A 22,251-nucleotide genomic window follows, 5' to 3' on the forward strand; every position below is an offset into this window, starting at 1 on the left:
GAAAAAATACAGTGACTACCCAGGAAAAAAATCATATAGGCCCTAAAGCAGCTTTAACTCTACAAGAGCAGGTTATTATGCAGCTGTATAACCTATCACAGTACACCCTACCTGCTTGCCAACATTCTTTATTGCCAGCTGTTCAGGTGTCATCTTATCTTCTTCTTCTACAGCCTGTGAATGAAACACAAAGGACAGAGTTTCAAATTCTAAATTTACTCTCTCCACTGCAGAATAAACATTAAAGATAATAGTGATCATAGTTTTCATTCAAAGAACCTTTTATTTACAGAACTTATCAAACAAAAATTTTGCTTATCTTCAGAATAACATTCAGAGAATTAACAGTATCATTTTGAGATATGTAACAGAGGTATGTAAAAAATATTGAAGATATTGATTCAGATCACTAGATGATACTGTTAACCATCTGGAAACTGCTATTAAATCATTTGAGAACTGAGGTGATGTAAGCATCTGAGGGTAGCATACTAATGGCACTGTGGTACTAACTAGTTCTGTTCTGTCTTCTTTTCCTACTTTCACAGTAGTTCTACCCCAACTTCCCATTTCTTTGTCTCCTCCCATTTTTTTTCCTGCCAATACCAATATGTATTCAGTACCTATTTAACTATCAGTAGCACCAAGGATAAGGATCAAAGGAGCTGCCAACTTACAATCCACTAAACTAATCACAACTTAATCTCTCTTCACATCTTCAAATCTCTAAAATACATGTAAGCCAGAAAAAAAAAGTTCACTATTTCAAATGAGGAATCTTTAAAAACCAAGTAGAAATAAAATTAATTTTCAGTGTTAAACATCAAAATAATTACTTGAATTGAAAACAAAATTAAAGATTGTATCAAAATAATATATGTAAGTCATTTTTACTACTTTCAGAACATTTCAAACTCTTATGTATATGATCATAAACTTTCTAGCAGAGCGATTTGAAATAATTACATTTAGATTAGCCCCCACCACTATCCTTTTCTCCAATAATGGCACCAACACAAAAACCTCTTTATTAATAAGAATTTCAAATTTCGGGAACCTTTCCTTAACAGTTTATGTACTTAACAGTACAAAAACAGTTGTTTATGTACTGAAGACAGGACTCTATATTAGGTGAACTCCTGGTCTATGATTCATTCATAGCATTTGATATAAATGGAAAACAGAAAAGGATTACCACCATTAAGCAATGTCACCACAGCATTTACACAAGGTAGTTAAAAAAGGAGACAGAAAGCAGGAAATCAAAATCCCAGTGAGGGTTAGATTTGGATATTCCAAACTTAATAATCTCACAGCTGCCAAATTTCTTCATGTGTGAACAATGAACATGTAGGAAATGCAATCATCAGACATTTCCCATAAACTGGGAAGTTTGGCTGCATTTCACACCTTCTTAATAGTTTTGTAAACAGAGAACTTGAAAATGAGCAAAGATGGCAAGTGTCTAATTTTATAAATGGACAAACTATCTGGAGAATTTTCTCCAGCAGAACCTGCTTAAAGTGAAAAGATGGTGAATAAGTATTGTATCTACTGATTATTAGAAGATACTTATTTATAACATATCATTAGAAAATATATTTATGACTCATCAACCTGAAAGAAGGAAAAATAAAAGTCAGTAACATCCCAAATTTAGAATTCCCTAGACAGAGAATATGTTCATTTTCAGAGTCAGATATCACTCTATTATTCTCAGCTAGTTATAAAGGTATTTTCTAACTTGGAAATTGCTTCTCCCCTATTAGATGTTTTACATAAATGGAAACACTGACAACACATTAAGAGTCTGTCTTTTTAAATTACTTTTATAAATTGTGACATTGTATCGACTTAACAGCATATTAAATGAATGAAACAAGTCACATAAGTTTGTACTCCATATCCATTCAGTGTTCTATGCACATGCCAACAACAGTACTTACTACAGTATTGGAAGGAGGCAAGAGTTTTGGAATTTGGCTCACAATACCAATCCTAATTCAAAATCATTATTAGGGAGTTATTTTGGGTTATTGCAAATATCAAAGATGACAGATACACAAAGATGAAGGTCAAGAAGCATTTAAAGTACTAATGTTATTTGAAAGGCTAAATAGAGTGTAAAAAGCTCTAGCTCAAATTTTAAAAAACTTTTACATCATTTAACCACTTCACCAATTAGTTTTTCCATTCTCAATAATTAAAAGAGAGAGTTCACAAACTCTTAGAGAAGTGCAGATGGTAAAAAGTACTCCCAGCCATAGATACCATCTGGGAAATGAGGAGCAGCTGTAGATTTAGGCATAGACTAAGGTTGTAAACCCCCACGACAAAAGAGTAAGCACATCTCTTCCATTCTAAGATAGACCAGATCGTTACTTCAAACTCCTAAATATTTTCTCTATCTACCTAAGTTACCTATCTCATTTACCATCTGGGCAAGATCAGTTTGTCTTCATTCACAGTTCTAATCTGGCTAGTCACCAGGGAAAAGTAAGAAATGGTAGCAGCAGAAACAAATGAAATTCAGGCACAGGCAGTGTCCTCACTAGGGAACTTCTGTGTTTATGGCAACTTCTGTGATTTGGCTTCAAATTTTGCTTTTGCATTCGTGCTCTTTGGTTTACTCAACCAACAAAAAAGCACTGAAAATGTTTGTGGCTATTCACACTAGAAACGTTTTTAACAGTTTATCAACAAAGACCCCCAGATGGCTATCCCATCATGCACGGTCTGTACAGTTCTAAGAAATTCTTGGAATTTGGTCTGTAATGTGATCATAATCCCCTCAGATGTACCCCTTATTTTAAAGAGGCTCTTACTAAACCCACTAACCACATTCTCACTTTATTTTTTTTTTAATTTTTGCTAATGGTCAAGTTTCTAAAATGAAAATTTGTGACTCCAATTCCATCATTTCATTTATCCTTTAACAAACAGGAATTAGATTCTTGGCACTTAATAACACTCTTCCAAGGATTCCCACCAGATCAATTCCAATGGACTCATCTTTCCTGAACTATCAGAACACATTTAGAACCAGGTCAACATCTTTTTTTTTATCCCTTTAACCTTTGCTTGATATATCTTCTATTCCATTCATATTTTTCTGATTATTACTTGCGTTTCTTTTTTGCCCATTTATATATTAACTCTTAAAAGCACATGCTTTCTGGTCGGCACTGTGGCATAGCGGGTAAAGTAGCTGTCTGCAATGCCGGCATCCTATATGAGCGCTGGTTCAAGACCCTGCTGCTCCAGTTCCAATCCAGCTCTCTGCTATGGCCTGCGAAAACAGTGGAAGATGGCCCGAGTCCTTGGGTCCCTGCTCTTGCATAGGAGACCTGGAGGAAGCCCCTGGCTCCTGGCTTCAGATCAGCGCAGCGCTGGCCATTGTGGCCACTTGGGGAGTGAACCAGCGGATGGAAGACCTCTCTCTCTTTCTCTCCCTCTCTCCCTCTCCCTCTCTCTCCGTCTTTCTCCCTCTCCTCCTCCCTCTCTTTCTCCCCCACCCCCCCGCCTCTGTCTCTCCCTCTCTGTAACTTTGCCTTTCAAATAAATAAATAAATAAATAAATCTTTAAAAAAACAAAAAAGCATATGCTTTCTAACACCATCAACACAGCAACCGTTTTATGAAATAAAGTGCAAACTGCTAAAATGGCACATGTTAAGTCTTCACTGTTACACAGTATCTATATAACTGTTAGTGGATATCAAGACAAGTATTTTTCTGCTTTTGTGAATTTTATGTTCATTTTTTATACTGACTACATATAGCTCAAAACAACACTATGGGTGATGGAGGTTAACATACTTGGGAAAGCAACATTAACAAACATGACACAACTAGAAAATGATCTGAATAGGAATAAGGCTTGATTATGAAGAATATTGTCACTAATAAACATTATTTCTTTTTTTTACAAATACTTATTTACAGAATCCTTACAACATCTCATTGAAGTAATCTACCCTTTACAGATGAAGAAATTAGGCACCATTATCTTCAGTTATATTCATTCCAGCAATACTTCTATCACAAAAGGAATTTTTCAAATTCTTCTTGCTCTCAAGGAATTTACATCTGAGCTTCACTTGCTTGTAAATCTCAAATTTAATGCAGCATAAACATACAAAATGGAAATGTGCACAAAGAATGATGGTGACATAAAGGTAAGTAAATGTGGGCCGTGTTGTGACATAGCAGATACCTGCAATGCTGACATCACAAGACGGGCGCTGGTTAGTCTTGGCTGCTCCACTTCTGATCCAGCTCCCTGTTAATGCACCTGGGAAAGCAACAGAGTGCCAAAGTGCTTGGGCCCCTGCATCCATGTGGGAGCTCTGGAAGAAGCTCCGGGCTCCTTGCTGTGGCCTTGCATAGCCCCGGCCATTGCAGCCATCTGGGGAATGAACCAGTGGATGGAAAACGACTCTGTTTCTCCCTCTCTCTCATTCTTTCACATAAATAAAATAAATCTTAAATATATATATACATATATATATATGGGGGAGGAGTAAGTAAGTGTACCTAACTTCTCCTTGTGCATTGCCTAGGGAAAGGGAGCAAAGAGTAGGCAGTATTCACTAAGGAAGAACCCATCATTTGGTACTTAGTGGTAACAGGAAAAGAAAAAGATCCTGGAACTAACTGACTGTGGGAGACGAAGAGATGAATCCAAAGTTTCAAGCCTACATGATACCTAGGAAAATGTGCCACTGACAACCAAACTGGCAGAGGGATTATTCTAAAGAAGTAGCAAGAAGGGCAGACAACACTGGTCACTCATGACAGTATCATTTGAAGAGCGGGGAAAACAGGAATAAATTTCAAGTGAGAGCAAAGAAATAAATTCCAAAGTTGTTAGCATGGCTAACCCATGAAAAAACAGACTTTTTTTTAAGGTATAAAAACAGAAGAAGGCCGGCGCCGTGGCTCAGTAGGCTAATCCTCCACCTTGCGGCGCCGGCACACCGGGTTCTAGTCCCGGTTAGGGCGCCGGATTCTGTCCCGGTTGCCCCTCTTCCAGGCCAGCTCTCTGCTATGGTCAGGGAGTGCAGTGGAGGATGGCCCAGGTGCTTGGGCCCTGCACCCCATGGGAGACCAGGAAAAGCACCTGGATCCTGGCTCCTGCCATCAGATCAGCACGGTGCGCCGGCTGCAGCGGCGGCCATTGGAGGGTGATCCAACGGCAAAGGAAGACCTTTCTCTCTCTGTCTCTCTCTCTCACTGTCCACTCTGCCTGTCAAAAAAAAAAAAACAAACAAAAAAAAAAACAAACACAAAAACAGAAGAACAGAGTGGCAAAGTCTTAATCTTTAGACTGCTTATAGCAAAGGCAGCAAAGTGGTAGATACCAAAGAGTTGGGAGAACCAGAAGTAAAGGGAAGGAAGTGAGCTTTTGCAATGCCAGCATCCCATACTAGAGTGCTGATTCAAGTCCCACTGTCCACTTCTGATCCAGCTCCTGGTTAATATACCTGGGAAAGTAGTAGAGGGAAAGTAGTAGAAGATGGCCCAAATGCTTGGGCCCCTGCCACCCACTTGGGAGACCCAGAGGAAGCTCCTGGCTCCTGGCTTTGGCCTGGTCTGGCGCTAGCCACTGAGGACATTTGGGGAGTGAACCAAATGTCTCTCCCTCTCTGCCTTTCAAAATAAACATACCTTGTAATGTATTATATATATATATAATTATATATAATTCAAAACATTTATATTATAAATATAATTCAAAACATTTATATTTATATATATATATATATATATATATACACACAATTCAAAATATTTCAGGACCCTAAAGGGAAACCTGGTATCCATTAAGCTGCTACTCCCCATTCCCCTCTTGCTCAAATCCCTGGTAACCACTAATTTGCTTCTTTCTCTTTGGATTTACCTATTCTGGATATTCCATATAAATGGTTATATATATAAGGATCTTTTGTGTTTGACTTTTTTCACTTATCATAATGTTCCAGAGTCCACCCATGTTGTAGAATGTATAAGTACTTTACTCCTTTTTATGAGTGAATAATGCTCCATTGTATGTGTATATCATGATTTGTTTATCCTTTCATTTACTGATAGACAATTGTCAACAGTACTGCTATGAGCATTCCTGTACAAATTTGTGTTTGAATAACAGTTTTTAATTCTTTGGGGGCATATATCTCAGAGTGGAATTGCTAGGTAATATGGTAATTCTATGTTTAACTTTTGGAGGAATCACCAAACTCTTTTCAACAGTGGCTGCACCATTTTATATTCCCATCAGCAACACAGACAGGTTCCAGTTTCCCCATGCCATGAGCAACACTAGTTGCACTTTCTATTATTTTGATTATAGCCACCTTAGTAGGTATGAAGGAGTATCTCATTGTGGTTTTGACCTGCACTGTCCTACCTAAAGACTAATGATGCTGACTGAACTTTTTTATGTGCTTGTTGGCCATTTGCATATTTTCTTTAGCAAAATATCTAAGTCTTTGCCCACTTTTGTATTGGGTTGTCCTTAGATGATGAATTTTAAGAGTGCTTTACATATTCTATATGTTAGATCCCTTCTAGATACTTGACTTGCAAATATTTTCTCCCATTCTGTAGCTCATCTCTTCTCTCTTTCTAATAGTTTCCTTTGATGCATGACTAATTTGCATTTTAAAAAAACCATTCCATAGCATGGAAAACAGATCTGAGAGGGAAAGACCATAGATGCTAGAAGACTAGTTAGCAAGTAGGACAGTGGCAGTGGTGATGCAAAGAAGCTCCTGAACTCAAGAATTACTTTAGTACAGTGACTTACTGACTACATGTGGTAGATAAGTATTGAGGTTAATACTGATGACAACAGTAGTGGTTATAACCATTTTATTGAACACTTAATTATATACCAGATGTTTCACAGATATTATTCACATTCCTTAATGAACTGACTTTAGAGATAAGCAAATGAGATTCAGAGAAGATAACTTGCCTCTACCCTTACAGGCAAAAGCAATGAAATGATGACTTAAACAAAGTCCTACCTTGCTAGACCCCAAAGTAACATTCATGGAAGGTAGGGAAATCATCATTTTTCAATGATACTCTTAAGTATAAATTAAATGACCCTGAACAGCATAGACCCTTAACAAAAATCTTAGAAGGAATCCAATTCTAAAATATAATTAAATAAAATAGGGATGTAAAATGAAGCTCTTGTGTATGTAGAAAAGAAAAATAGGGCTCAGTTTGTTAAAGAAAAATTTCTATGGCAGAGTCTGCTACTTGTCTACTCAATATCCATCTTCCCCTTCTTTTGTCACATAATCCTGATTTTACTAAAGGCAACAATACTTCCCACTAAAAGATCACATCACAGAGCCTTTCTCACAACTAGGTTTACCTGTCTAGTTCTGCCAATGAGATATACTCAGAAGTGGTAGGTGGAACTTCAGAAGGATCCTGAAAAGGAAATACCCTTCCTTTTCTTCCTCATGGGTCAAATTTAGATGGGATGGAGAAGCCATACAAGAAAAGTAGAGCAAAAAAGGAACTTGGGTTCTCTGATGACTCTGAAGTTTCATCTTGACCTTGAAGCATAAAAGACATAACTCTTCTTTACTTAAACCACTGTTATTTTAAGTTAATAACTAAAAATAATGCAGGAGTTATATAGTAGGTATAGAATTCCCCTATTTCCCACCTTATAAATGACACTGCTAACAATATAATTTGATTATATGTGAGATAGAGACATACTTTTGGGACAAGAGAGGGAAGGAAATAGGGTTTTTTTTTGTTTGTTTTATATTGCTATGCAATTTAACTTTTTACATCTAACAGCAGATTGTAGATATTTCTCTGTTAATTCTTGGCAAATTTTAGTTTTTGTGATAAACTCTTCAAAAAGAATATACTGTGGGCAGGTATTGATCAAGCTGTTAAGATGTTAGTTAGGATGCCTATGTCTTATATAAGTGTGTGGCCTGATTTGGGTTTGCATCTATAACAGAGTGTGGCTTTGACTTCTGATTCCAGCTACTGATTTCAGCCTCCTGTTAGCATAGACCCTGAGAGGCAGCAGTAAAGACTCAAGTAAATTGGGTTCCTGTAACATAGTGGAAGACACGAATGGAGTACCCTTCCACCTGGCCATTGTGGGCAGAAGATGGGAATGCTCTCTTTCTCATTTGCTCTTTCTCTCTTAAATACACAGAGAACAAGTCAGTTTAAACAGTTATACGGATTTAAATTCACAAGATACCGAACTCCTATATCGAAAACTATAGTCTTCAAATGTATCCTTTGTAATGTGACTTGGCAACCTCTCCCATCAAGAAGTCAGGTGTGGGGCTGGTTCAAGTCCCAGTTTTCCACTTCTGATCCAGCTCCCTGCTAATGGCTTGAAGATGGCCCAAGTGTTTGGGCCCCTACCATCCACATGGGAGACCTAGATGAAGCTCCTGGCTCCTAGCTTTGGAATGGCCCAGGCCTGACCATATAGCAGCCATCTGGAGAGTGAACAGCAGATGGAAGACCTCTCTCTATATATCTCCTTTTCTTTCTGTATCTCTGACTTCAAATAAATAAATCTTTTAAAAAAGCAGCATGGTATATTCCACCACATTCAAATCTGGACTGGCCTTATGACTGATTTCAGACAACAGAATGTGTCAAAGGTAATACTGTGTCATGTGAACCTCATGAGGACCTGTGCTATTACTATGCTAACAAGCCAGGGCTAGCAGGCTAGACAGATGTGAGGGGCTTCAAAACACAAAGCCAAATCATCCTGCCTCAGCTGATAACTCAGATTTGGGAAATAACCAGCCAACGTCAGCAGAGTCATGAACCAGTCCAACTCAGATCAGCAGAATAGGCCAGTCAACCTTTGGGCCCTAAAAAAAAATTAAAGTTTATCATATGCCAAAACATGAAATAAAAAGGTGGCTTCCAATCAATTTTACTTTCCCACTAGTAGTGCATTTTCCTAAAACTTCTCTTTGCATTTAAAAGGAAAGATATTTCTACTTGCTATTTTACATTTTCTTTGATTACTTAATAAGGTTGGAACTTTTTCATGTTTACATGTCATTTGTGTTTTTCTTCAGTGAATTTTCGCTTTTGCCCAATATATTATCATTTTTACCATCTATATATTTCTTGACTGTAACAGTTCTAACAGTTTTCTAGCTTATTCTCTTGTACTTCCATTTGCAAACATATCTTATCATGTTTAAATAATTATTACTAGCCTGTTTTCCCCAACATTTACATTTTCTTATCTTATTGCACTAGCACAAAAAGACTCATATAATATAGCTACTGCATAAACCAAATGCAATCATGCATTTATTTATATACAGTTCTATAATAGAAATATTCAAACTTTCTTTCAGGTTATTAAATAGGTCAATATTTTCCCCAGAAAAGTAAACTGTTCGATGTCAGAATTTATAACACTATATACAAGAAAGCAGTGTAAATTTTTAGTTTCTATGCTGTTCTTCAAACGCAATTCATTTTCCATTGGCATAATATTATAATCAAATATTATCAAAATTTTTAAAAAGATGCATTTCGGCAGGAATAAAAAGAAGTTTGGAATAACAGAGCTGTGGGTGTTGTTGTTTGGAAATTAGACAAATCAACAGACTAATAATGAAGCAAAATTTCTGTGCAAACTTTTTGATATTGAAAATTTGGGACACAGGATTTTTTAAATTATTTTCTAACCTTCTTTCACTTTAGGACCTAACTGGCATCTAACATAATTACCTTAGTTTAACACATCACCCAATTAAAAAGAATACTATAAAGAATTGGTAGTATGGGTCTTTTTATATTTTAAGTGTTACTAAAAAAAATCTACCACATTTCTTTCAATCACAGAGGGAATTACATTCCCAAATTTGGACTCTCTCATATCACAGCTTACACATTGTTTTCATTTTATAACCAAACCTTACAAGTTTTTGAGTACTACAGAGATTTTTTAAAACTGTAAAATAGGAAAAACTTCTGTGGATGGGCAGCAGCAACCATAAATAAGTTATTTCCTGGCAGTGGTACCAACATAAATTTACTTAAATGTGTAATGTTACACAGAAATGAAAACCATTTCTATAGTCTGTGGAATAATGTCATAAGTTCTTTATTCATAAAAGGTTAACTTATAAATATGATAAACAATTTCTTTCTATTTAATTTCCACAGAAGCATAGAAGAAAGATAGAAATATTTTCTCTACAACCTAGTGCTGATGAAGATTTCTAGATAAAACACTGTATCTATATCTTTCTAGTATAACCACCAATATAAATTTTAAGTATAAATCTAAAATCTTGAGCTCTAGTCCTTTCTATTATTTATTTATTTATTTATTTTTTTGACAGGCAGAGTGGACAGTGAGAGAGAGAGACACAGAGAAAGGTCTTCCTTTGCCATTGGGTTCACCCTCCAATGGCCGCCGCAGCCGGCGCGCTGCAGCCGGCACACCGCACTGATCCGATGGCAGGAGCCAGGTACTTATCCTGGTCTCCCATGGGGTGCAGGGCCCAAGCACTTGGGCCATCCTCCACTGCACTCCCGGGCCACAGCAGAGAGCTGGCCTGGAAGAGGGGCAACCGGGACAGAATCCGGCGCCCAGACCGGGACTAGAACCCGGTGTGCCGGCGCCGCAAGGCGGAGGATTAGCCTAGTGAGCCGCGGTGCCAGCCTCCTTTCTATTAATTTTTAATCCAAATTTCTAAACACTTGTTTAAAACTGAACTTTTGGGGCCGATGCTGTGGCGCAGCGGATTGACGCCCTGGCCTGAAGTGCCAGCATCCCATATGGGCGCTGGTTCCAGACCCCGCTGCTCCACTTCCGATCCAGCTCTCAACTATGGCCTGGGAAAGCAGTAGAAGATGGCCCAAGTCCTTGAGCCCCTGTACCCGTGTAGGAGACCCAGAAGAAGCTCCTGGCTCCTGGCTTTGGATCGGCACAGCTCTGGCCGAACAAGCATTCTGATGTGGTTACAGATGAGCCACAATACCCATCTGTTGAATTAATCTTTGATATTTCATCTATCCAACCAGTATTCTGCATTATCTGCCTATTGATGCCTCCATACTCAATGCCACTACAGTAATCCAGACACTTAGTACCTTGTGTCTGGATAATAGCAAGCTCCTCATACATAGATCCCCATTTCAAGTCTCTGCTTACAATAGTCCTTCTTGAAATTTTCCTTCTAAAGTCAAGTCCTAGGTATATCATATCTCTGATGTGTGTTTCAGCCAAAAAGTTGGAAAACACATATGTAGGTTAAATTGTGTTGCCAAGAGATATGCTGAAATCCCAATCCTGGGTAAAGACAGGAGTTATGCTGTTACAAGCCAAAGAATGCTTGGGACCAGAAGCTGGAAAAAGCGAGAAAGACTTTCACTAAAAGCTTCAGAGGGAGCATAGCCCTGTCAACATTTGCTTTAATTTTTAAAAAAATATATTTAAAGGCAGAGAGAGCAAGAAGGACAGAGATAGTAAAAGGCCTTCCATCTACTGGATTACTCCTCAAATGCCTGCAGCTGGGGTAGGCTGAAGCTGGGAACTGTGTCTTCCACATGGGTGGCAAGGACCAAGTATTTGAGCCATCGATTACTGCCTCCTGGGTGTTCATTAGCAGGAAGCTGGTTCAAAAGCAGAGGAGCTGGGACTTGAACCCAGGCACTAAAATATGGGATGCTGCATCCCAACCATTGTGCCAAATGCCTGCCCTATCTGGATTATGGGTATTCAATCTCTAGAAGTGAGAGAACATATTTCTATTGTAAGCTACCTAGTTTATGGTAGTTTGTAATGGTAGCTCTTGTTAGCTAATACAACCAGTTAGTCACATCTCAAATATTTTCAAAATTTTAAAACTGCAGTAGAACATAAATCTATGAACAAAAGCATTATCATGACTACATATGTTTTAACACACTATAAACATTTTCAGATCTGGCAAAATATGACTTTTAACATCCTCACATAAAGATAGTCTCCCCTAGTTACTCTTCTTTACATCATCCTGTTTAGTTTTCTCATAGCACAATCACAATGTCTTATGTTGTGTTTACTTGGTTACCTTCTGTTTCCCTTAGCAGAAAGTAAATTCCTCAAGAACAAAGTTCTTGTATGGCTTTCTTTTTACCACTTTCCCAGTGCCTGGCACATAGGGGGTTTTCAATAAATACTTATGAAATGGAAAACAGAGAAGTTCATAAAATAAATTACATGCATCAAGTATTAAATACTGCTGCTGTTGTATACATTTCTTTGCTCTTCTTCCCTTCCAGGAAAAGAAAAAGAAGCTTCAAATGTGGAAATATATTAAATGGTCTACAATTGAAAACTTTACAGCCCACAGGCTAAAACTGTGAAGTGGTCTGTTTTAACACAACATAGCTGCAGTTGCTCATTCACATGTTGTGCATGGCTTCTTTTATACTATGGCAGAGGTGAGTTGTTCTAAGAGGCCATGGCTTATGCCTAAAAGCAAATATTTCCTAACTGATCCACAAAACAGATTTCTGTATGTTTTAATTATTTGTATTTATACAATGCTTGGCATCTAACCATACATATTCCAAAGACTATAAAAAACTACTGTTGGAAGTAATTTTTACCTTATTGTAATTCTTGGCTAATTCCAACATCTCTTTTACCACTGATTCATTATGTTTACAGTGTTCACTGTAGTCCTGAAGTGTTAGACCTTCCATCCAACTCTTCTTATGCAAATTGAGCAACATCTAAAAAATATGAAGAAAAAGTTAATTATTTTCCTGCCTTGAGGAATTCCCTTCACTTGTCATAAGAAAAAAAACTTCACAAAAGACTTGTGGAATTCATTAATTTAAACTCAGCTTGATTAATTCAAAGAAACTCCAATTAGAACTCCTAAATTTGTAATATAACCAAAGGAGTATGCTAATTCCATGGCCTGTGCATTTGCTGTCTTTCTCCCTAACAGGCTAATCTCATCTTTTCACGACTTAGCTTCCTCTCTTCCTTATAGATAAATTGTTGGCCAGGCTGAAGCCAGGATTTTCATCTATGTCTACCATGAGGGTGCAGAGGCCCAAGCACTTGGTTCATCTTCTGCTGCTTTCCCAGGAACATTAGCAGGGAGTTGAATTGGAAGTGCAGCCAGGACTCAAATCAGCGCCGATATGGGATGCTGGCATTGCAGGCGGCAGTTTAGCTCAGTGCACCACAACCCTGGGCCCAAGTAAGTGATCTTAAAGCTAAGTACTTTAGTTCAATGTTTCTCCAATTGGACTCTAAGTATATATTCTTGGAAGTTTTCAACTATATATTCCTCAATTTTTAATTAATGTAGAGACAGATAAAGATCTTCCATCTGTTGCTTCACTCCCCAAATGCCCACAACAGTCAGGGCTCAGCCATGGAGAAAGCAGGAGCCGGAGAACCAACTGCTTCAGCCATCAGCTGTTGCTTCCCAGGGTGTGCATAAGCAAGAAAGTAGAATTGAAAGCAGAGCTAGACTAGAACCCATGTACTCTGATATGGGATGCAGGATCCTAAGTGGTATCTTAACTGCTATGCCAAACATCCACCAATCAAGTTTATATTCTTTAAGTTTAATGTAATTTATTTGAAAAGAAGAGTGATGCATACACACAAAGACAGAAAAAGAGAGGGACAGAGATCTTCCATCCACTGGCTCACATCCTCCAAAATGCAATAAACTGAAGTCAGGAACCAGGAACTCAAGCAACGGCTTAAACCATGGTGTTACGATGCCTATCCCTCAAACACAATTCTTTTCAAATTTTTACTTTATTTATTTTTCTGAGAAGCTAAGAGAGAGAGAGAGCCCATGTACTGGTCTACTTCCTAAATGCCCACAACAGGTAGGACTGGTCCAGGGCCAACGCCAAGAACCAGGAATTCAAACCAGGTCACCTTTGTGGGTGATAGCAACCCAATTACTGTATGAGCCATGACTGATGACTCTCAGGGTATGCACTGGCAGAAGCTGGAACCAGGAGCCAGAGACAGGAGTTGAATCCAGGCACTCTGATATGGGGCACGAGTGTCTTTTACCTGCTTGATCACAAGGCTGTCTCTAGAACCAGTACACTGTAAATGAGATCCGTGAACCAAGGGAACCTGAAATGTACTTGGAAATGTTCACATTTAGTTTGGAAAAATCACCCTACTTGTTTAGAATTTTGAAGCTATTTGTGGTACTAAGTTTATCTGATGCTGGAAAATAAGCTACATAAATCATCTATGTGGCTCTTCAAGAACTGATGCTCCTCATTCCCTTGCTATGGGCTCCAGGGATAAGAATAGTACATAAAAGATTAGAAAATCTGGGTGACTGTAATTTCTTTGACTGCTACCCATACTCTCCACTGATACTGGTCTATAAAACAGATCCTTGGGTCATTTTGATGCAGCTGCAACTAACTATGCTATCAATTTACCTAAAACTGAATGTTGAGAATTAGATTTCTTTAGCACTTCAAAATCAAATAAAGGGGGTCAGGTATTTGGTAAAGCAATCAAGAAGCCCACATCTAGTATAGAAATGCATGGGTTTAAGTCCCACCTCTGATTCAGATCTAACTTCCTGCTAACATGTACACTGGGAGACAGCAGCTGATGGCTTAATTTTTGTATCCCTGCCATCCAAGTGGGAGACCCAGACTGAATTCTGGATTCCTTCAGCTTAGCCCAACCCCACATGTTGTAGGTATCTGGGGAGTGAACCAGTGAATCAAAGATCTCTGTCTTTGCCTTTAAATTAAAAAAATGTTTTGTTAAAATTTTTTCATAAAGCAAAGCAAACTTCCCTCGGAGCATCAGGATATCCCCACCATGCCTGTCAAGGATTCCACTGGAACTTTCAGGTAAGGACTTGGGTTAAATGCATAGGTTGGCAGCATAGAGATAAAGACAGGGCTTTCGTTACCAAGAAAACAGCTGAACTCAGCTATTAAGAACATAAATACAGGGCTGGTGCCACGGTTCAATAGGCTAATCCTCTGCCTGCGGTGCCGGCACACCGGCTTCTAGTCACGGTCGGGGTGCCGGATTCTGTCCCGGTTGCCCCTCTTCCAGTCCAGCTCTCTGCTGTGGCCAGGGAGTGCAGTGGAGGATGGCCCAAGTCCTTGGGCCCTGCACCCACATGGGAGACCAGGAGAAGCACCTGGCTCCTGGCTTTGGATCAACGTGATGCGCCGGCCGCAGCACACCGGCCGCAGCGGCCATTGGAGGGCGAACCAACGGCAAAGGAAGACCTTTCTCTCTCTCTGTCTCTCTCTCTCTCTCTCTCACTGTCCACTCTGCCTGTCAAAAAAAAAAAAAAACAAAACAAACAAAAACAAAACAAAAATCAAAAAACATAAATACGGGGGTCGCTGCTGCAGCTTAGTGTGCTAAGCCTTCGCCTGTGGCAATAGCATCCCATATGGGTGCCAGTTCATGTCCCAGCTGCTTCTCTTCCAATTCCGCTCTCTGCTATGGCCTGGGAAAGCAGTGGAAGACAGCCCAAGTTGTTGAGTCCCTGCTCCCATGTGAGACACCTGGAAGAAGCTCTAGGCTCCTGGCTTCGGACTGACCCAGCTCTGGCCATTGCAGCCATTTGGATAGGGAACCAGTGGATGGAAGACCTCTCTATCTCTCCCTGTCTCTGTCTGTAACTCTCTCAAATAAATAAATAAAATAAAATCTTAAAAAAAAAAAAGCCAATTAGATCTTGAAACAAAATTTTTTAAAAAATAAGAACATAAATTACACTAATTAATGAATGTGTTTATATATACTTATATGCATGAATTTCAAAATTTTTTATACCAAAATAAACTTTTAAAAAAATTAATTTATTTGAAAGGCAGAGTTACAGAGAGGCAAAGGGGGAGAGAGAGAGAAAGAAAGAAAGAGAGGGAGAGAGAGAGAGAGGTCTTCTGTCCTTTGATGCACACCCCAAATGGCCACAATGGCTAGAGCTGGGCCAATCTGAAGCCAGGAGCCCGGAGCTTCTTCTGGGTCTCCCATGTGAGTGCAAGGGCTCAAGCACTTCAGCCACCTTCCATTGCTTTCCCGGCTATAGCCAGGAGCTGGATCAGAAATGAAGCAGCCAGGACTTGAAATGGTGCCCATATGGGATGACAGTACTGCAGGAGGCAGCTTTACTCACTATGCCACAGTGCCAGCCTCACCAAAATAAACTTTTTAAAATTCTATTTTCTCTAAATTTTTTAAAGTGTGCACGTGCATGTGTGTACATGCATACACACACACATATACACATATATATGTTTTTTATTTTTATTTTTATTTATGTGAATGGCAGAATGACTGAGAGACAGAGATCTTCCATCTGCTAGTTAATTCCCCCAAATATCTGCAACACCTAGGGCTGGGTCAGGCCCAACCCAGGAGCCAGGAACTCCATCTAGGTCTCCCATGTGAGTGGCAGGGACCCAAGTACTTGAGCCATCATTTGCTGTCTCCCAGAGGTACATTAGCAGGAAGCTGGAAAGGGTGTAGAGGTGGGACTTGAATCTAGGCACCCTAATATGGGAGGGATACTGGCACACCAGGTGGCATCTTAACCTGATATGACCACATCCCATATATGTTTTTCATGTCAAGGATGATGGCTAAGTTTACAGGATGGATAAATAGGTAACTCTGAATAAATGTTTTTCACTTTGTCTCAGACTAGTACTCTTTCATAGCCCGTAGTCACACTAGATAAAATTAAGTGCTGAAAATGTATTTCAAGAATTCAACTAAATGTATCATGGAAAAAGGAAACTCCAGCAGCTGGAAGATAGCTTTATGACTCCTCATTATTAGCCAAGGAAGAGCAGACCCTGCACTCTGCCTCATCACCATACTTAAGCACCTGTGTGCCCTTTAAGGTGAGTCTATAGGTGCTCTGACCTTTTAAAACAGAGATTTACAAAAGTGTAAAAAAACAAAAAACAAAAAACAAAAAAAAAACAGAAAAAGGATTCTTCAATACAAGAAAATCTGACATGCCATATCTTTCCCTCAATATATAAATGCGATTTATGGAATCTCAATGGAAGTGATCTAATTTAAAGACAGAGTAGGTAAGGAGACCAATTTCCCACTAGCCATATATACCAGAATTCCCTTCTAAGGCATCTTTGTGAAAAAGTTTCAACTAGTAATAATAGTGGTGTTTGCAACTGATTACTTACCACATTTGGATTTGAGAGTAAATACAATAACCAATTTGTTGGTTAACAATAGTAAACTCAGCATTTTTTTTAAATTTTAAATCTTTCCCAGAGAGAAATACAACAAACTAATTCAGCATATGACTAATTGAAGTAATAAAGGGGAAAAAGTGTTCAGATTTAACTTCTTAAAAAATAGGCAGAATGAAATATTCAGCATTAGCTAAGAAAATAATTAAACTGGAAATAATCCTAAAATAATAGAAATAAATAAAATATGAATCCACCAAGAAGCTACATTTTTTTTTTTTTTTTGGACAGGCAGAGTGGACAGTGAGAGAGAGAGACAGAGAGAAAGGTCTTCCTTTTGCTGTTGGTTCACCCTCCAATGGCCGCTGTGGCCAGCGCGCTGCGGCCAGCGCACTGTGCTGATCCGATGGCAGGAGCCAGGTACTTATCCTGGTCTCCCATGGGGTGCAGGGCCCAAGTACTTGGGCCATCCTCCACTGCACTCCCTGGCCACAGCAGAGAGCTGGCCTGCAAGAGGGGCAACCGGGACAGAATCCGGCGCCCTGACCGCGACTAGAACCTGGTGTGCCGGTGCCGCAAGGCGGAGGATTAGCCTAGTGAGCTGCGGCGCCGGCCCAAGAAGCTACATATTTTTAAAAAGTCATCAAATATGAAAACTACCTGGTATAGAAAGGAATAAAAATCTAGATCAAGAATTCTAAAAACTCTAAACGGTTTTCCTTTGACTCTTCTTTAGTTTATCCTAGGTAAACATGGTATGTTTTTATTTTATGTTTTGTGTGTACGTGTGTGTATGAGTCAGAGAGACAAACAGCAATCTCATCTACTGGTTCATTCCCTAAGTGCCTGCAACAGTCAGTGCCAGGCCAGGATGATGCTGGGAGCAAGGAACTCAACTCAGGTCTTCCATATGGGTGACAAGGACCCAGCTAGAGAGTCTATATTAGGTCGCTGGAATTTGGAACACAGCTGGGACTCAAACCCAGGACTCAGTTATGGGATGCAAGGGCCCTAACTAGCATCTTAACTACAAGGCCAAATGCCTGCCTTGGTCTGTTTTTTAAAAGTACTATAGTTACAACTTACTCCTATCAAATTTGGAAAACTATATATTCAGTCATTTAATTATAAAAGGCCAGTTTCTTAGGGAAGATAAATTAATCAGAAAAATGCCATAGAACTAGGATATTTTTATAACATCATAAAACCACACTGGAATGTTGAATATTTCTTACTTCCTCTCCCACTTTAGCAGAAAAGGTAAAATAAGGTAATAGGTCTTTCAATATGTTCAATAAAATATTCCTTTATTATATGCTGCTACTCATCAGGAATGGAAAAATATATGGAAATATCAAAAGAGATCAAGAATGCAGGTTTAAATAATATAACTGTTTAGATGGTTTAAGAAATATTTTTTCTTCTAAGAAAAATTTAAGCTTACCTTCTGTTCCAGTTCATTTTTCCGATAGTTAATAGTAATGGAGTAATAATGTCTGTTTAGTCCATGAATTAATGCCTACACAAATAAATGATTTTAAAAAGAACACATTAATATTTTTACCTAATAAAATACAAATACTTGAAAATGTTAATATATCCTGTACACAAATACCTTTGCCATTCTCTTTTTTAAAAAGCAATTTATCTTTTTTTTTTTTTTTTTAAAGATTTTATGTATTTGTTTGAGAGGTAGAGTTATAGACAGTGAGAGGGAAAGAAAGAGGGAAAGGTCTTTCATCAACTGGTTCACTCCCCAATTGGCTGCAATGGACAGAGCTGAGCCAATCCAAAGCCAGGAGCCAGGAGTTTCCTCTGGGCCTCCCACACGGATGCAGGGGCCCAAGTGCTTGAGCCATCTTCTACTGCTTTCCCAGACCACAGCAGAGAGTTGTATCGGAAGCAGAGCAGCCCAGGCTAGAACCTGTGCCCATGTGGCATGGCGGCGCTGCAGGTGGAGGATTAACCTACTGTGCCACAGTGCCAGTCCCAAGCAATTTATCTTAAATAAAGATGAAACTAAAATACTTTTCTCAACTACAGGTTTAGAAGTAAGGTTTAGAGGAATAGGCTACACATTCTTCAAAGCAAGCTATAGAGCAGTATAAATTAAATAGTCTGAGTAGCCTTGCAGTCAGAGACAAGGTTTGATTTCATCAAATGAAAGTGACAGATTAAAAAACTATTTGAAATTTATTGAGACTGATTTTACGATATACAGGGGGCTCTTTGGTATTTCAATAGAAAAGCCTAAAAGCTACAATAATGCTCATTTCTTCACCCACATTAGGTGTTTTCCCAAAAAGGGAAATTAATTAATTCAGTTTTGATAGATTGAAATAATTGTGTCCTCATGTCTCCAAATTAACAATGTGGAGCTAGTTCTTTACTGGATCCATCTAGTTCATGCTCTTTTATAGTGACATGCAACCTCATTAACCAGATCTTTATTTTCTACTGCACTCAATCTCCAAGATAAACAGGCCAACATAATAAAAACTTAAGCTAATGGCATGATTTTGTCAAGAAACAATAACCCCAGATGTGCTGGAATCAATTCACAATTGTCCAAGTATATAACTTTAGCAACAGGGGTTCAAATGAGGTTCAGGATGATAATCTGATGGATATACAGGACTCTCTTTTTGCACCTAGTAAGACATAATCATACAGAAAAACACCTCAGAAACATTTTAAACAAGTATAAAAATGAAAAAGGCTTTGGTGTTAACTCTCAGGAATCCAAAGATGAAACTAAAACCACCACTCTCAACTAATGGACTTGTACCAAGTAGGTGTTAAAGTGAACATTTACTGAGCACCTAGCATCTGCTTTACATATCACAACTTCTAATCTTCACAACAATCCAATAAAGTACTGTATTTTGACAGAGGAGAAAAATTCCACAAATCTTAATCTGTTCCAGTTTGTAAATAGTAAAAGACTGAGCCAGGGTTTTGAACCAGATCATTCTGACTCCATAACCCATGTTTCCTTCTGATATACTATGCTATAATACACATCAGGAAATTCTTAGTTTAAGCCTATTCTTAATTCTTAGTTTAAGGGTCAGAATGAAAACAAAGCATAATCTTCTTTTTAAGCTTTGCTAGCAAAAAAACACTCCAACAAATATTAAACATTTTAGATATATATGATACAATCCATTCTTATATTCCTAATGTCTGCCACAAAATTGAGCTATGAAATCCCCACAGGAGCAGTGGTTTATTTTAAATTTATTTTAATTTTACATGAAATTAAATCAATTTGGCATCTATTAAATGTTTATCCATTTCAATGATTATTGAGAGTACTGAATCAGGAGCAGTGAATTACATTTCAATGCATAACAATGCTACAGATAAAAAAAATGAACTAATCACAGTCTCTCTTAATATGTATTCATCTTTATGCACACAATCTGGCTAGAGAGTGGAGCCTGGGCTGGATGTCCCCTCATCCAAGCATATTTGGGCAATGTACTAATTGTACAATTCTCCATGGTGGTCACAAAACTAGTAACAGCTGTGGTAAATATATACAGAAGCCAGCCAATGGGCCCATGGATGTGTCTACATTTTAGAAATGAACTGTAATGCCAAAATAGCCATCTTGGTATTGGAAGGTACTATTTACTTGATTTTCAATTACATTTAGATAAAAGTAAGAAAACTAACACAGCAGAAAGCTTGGCAAGTACAATGATAATAAAACAAATCTAAGGTTAAATCAAATGATATCCTCAAGCAGTCTTCTAATTTCAATTACTCACCTGCTGTGTACCACCAGTGCATTCACCTCAAATACTAAGTAAAGTGGCCATGTGCTTTTGGGTTCATGTGGTAGGAAGACTGAACATGACCAAGTTTATTTATGTTTATCCCTCTAAACACTTGTATAGAAAAGCAGGTATGTTATAAAACACAAGTTTATGAATTCTATATAAGCTGTTCATAGGTTAACAGTTTAAAAAGTGTCATGCTCTTAAAAAAGGTTTGTTATGTTAAATTAGTTTACATTGATAAGATCAATGTAAAATCATGAAAATATCATGCTGAAAGATATCCATTAAATCCTCTAAAATGAAACTTTCTGTATATAAACACAACTCTGAAAATAAAAAAATGTTTTATGGTTCTCTCTAGAGAACTGTGCTACAGAAAGTAAAAGTGGGAGGGAGAGCTTTTGCTAAGTATCCTTTTGTACTTCTGAATTTTTAACTGTATATATATATATATATATATATATACATATATATATTATCTATACCAAAATTAAGTAACTAAATTAAATATAAGAGAATGAGGCATCTGCTTACAATTACCAGTGCCTACATTAACTCACTCACTGAATAACCTATTTTATTTTATTTATTTATTTTTTTTCTGAATAACCTAAACAACTCAATTTCCTGGCCTTGATTTCCTAATCTATAAAATGATCACAACTGCTCTTTTCTGTGAAATCATTTTATAACTGTTATGCTCAATAATTATCAAAAATATTTTTCAAATAGTTTAACTGTTACACAATACAATTGTACTTAAAACTACACTTAGATACCCACAGTCTGAGCACATATATCTGTGCATTAATATTTACTAAATTTCTATGAGGCTGACAACCAGTCTTCAAAGTGAATGGTATTTAGAGGAATCATTTAAAAATTTTAGTTACTAAAATAAGTGCTTGATAATTCTCAATTCTAAACATTGGACAATAATGATCAAATGTTCCAAGAACAAAATAATATAGTCTTCTATACTATTATAAAAGCCTTGATAGGTATTACAATTTTCCCCTTCACCTAATTATTATTGCTTTTCTCATATGAGCTTAGATATAAAGTAAAAAGTAACTTTATTAGCTTTTATAATATTTTGAACTTTCCCCAAATTATTAAGTGTTCTACAATGTAATCTTAATTTTCCCCTATGAATTTAAGTACAATTCTAAAGAAATCAATATTAGAGTCATTAGTGACCACCAGCAATGGCTTCTGTCAGATTTCTATCACT

At 37.9% G+C, this 22,251-nt stretch overlaps 1 protein-coding gene across 2 annotated transcripts in view; it reads right to left on the reverse strand.

The window, feature by feature from the left end:
* The window catches only part of PSMD14 (proteasome 26S subunit, non-ATPase 14), a 111,476-nt gene that overhangs the window by 2,655 nt on the left and 86,570 nt on the right, over window positions 1-22,251 (reverse strand). For both annotated transcript variants that reach the window (XM_051849541.2, XM_051849542.2), the window contains 3 exons: window positions 18,674-18,748; window positions 12,640-12,765; window positions 112-174 (listed from right to left, as the gene is read on the reverse strand). In XM_051849541.2, coding sequence (XP_051705501.1) covers window positions 112-174; window positions 12,640-12,765; window positions 18,674-18,748 — 264 coding nt within the window. The remainder of the gene's footprint in view (window positions 1-111; window positions 175-12,639; window positions 12,766-18,673; window positions 18,749-22,251) is intronic.

The sequence above is a fragment of the Oryctolagus cuniculus genome, chromosome 3 (genome assembly GCF_964237555.1).
Source record: "Oryctolagus cuniculus chromosome 3, mOryCun1.1, whole genome shotgun sequence".
Taxonomy (NCBI): domain Eukaryota; kingdom Metazoa; phylum Chordata; class Mammalia; order Lagomorpha; family Leporidae; genus Oryctolagus; species Oryctolagus cuniculus.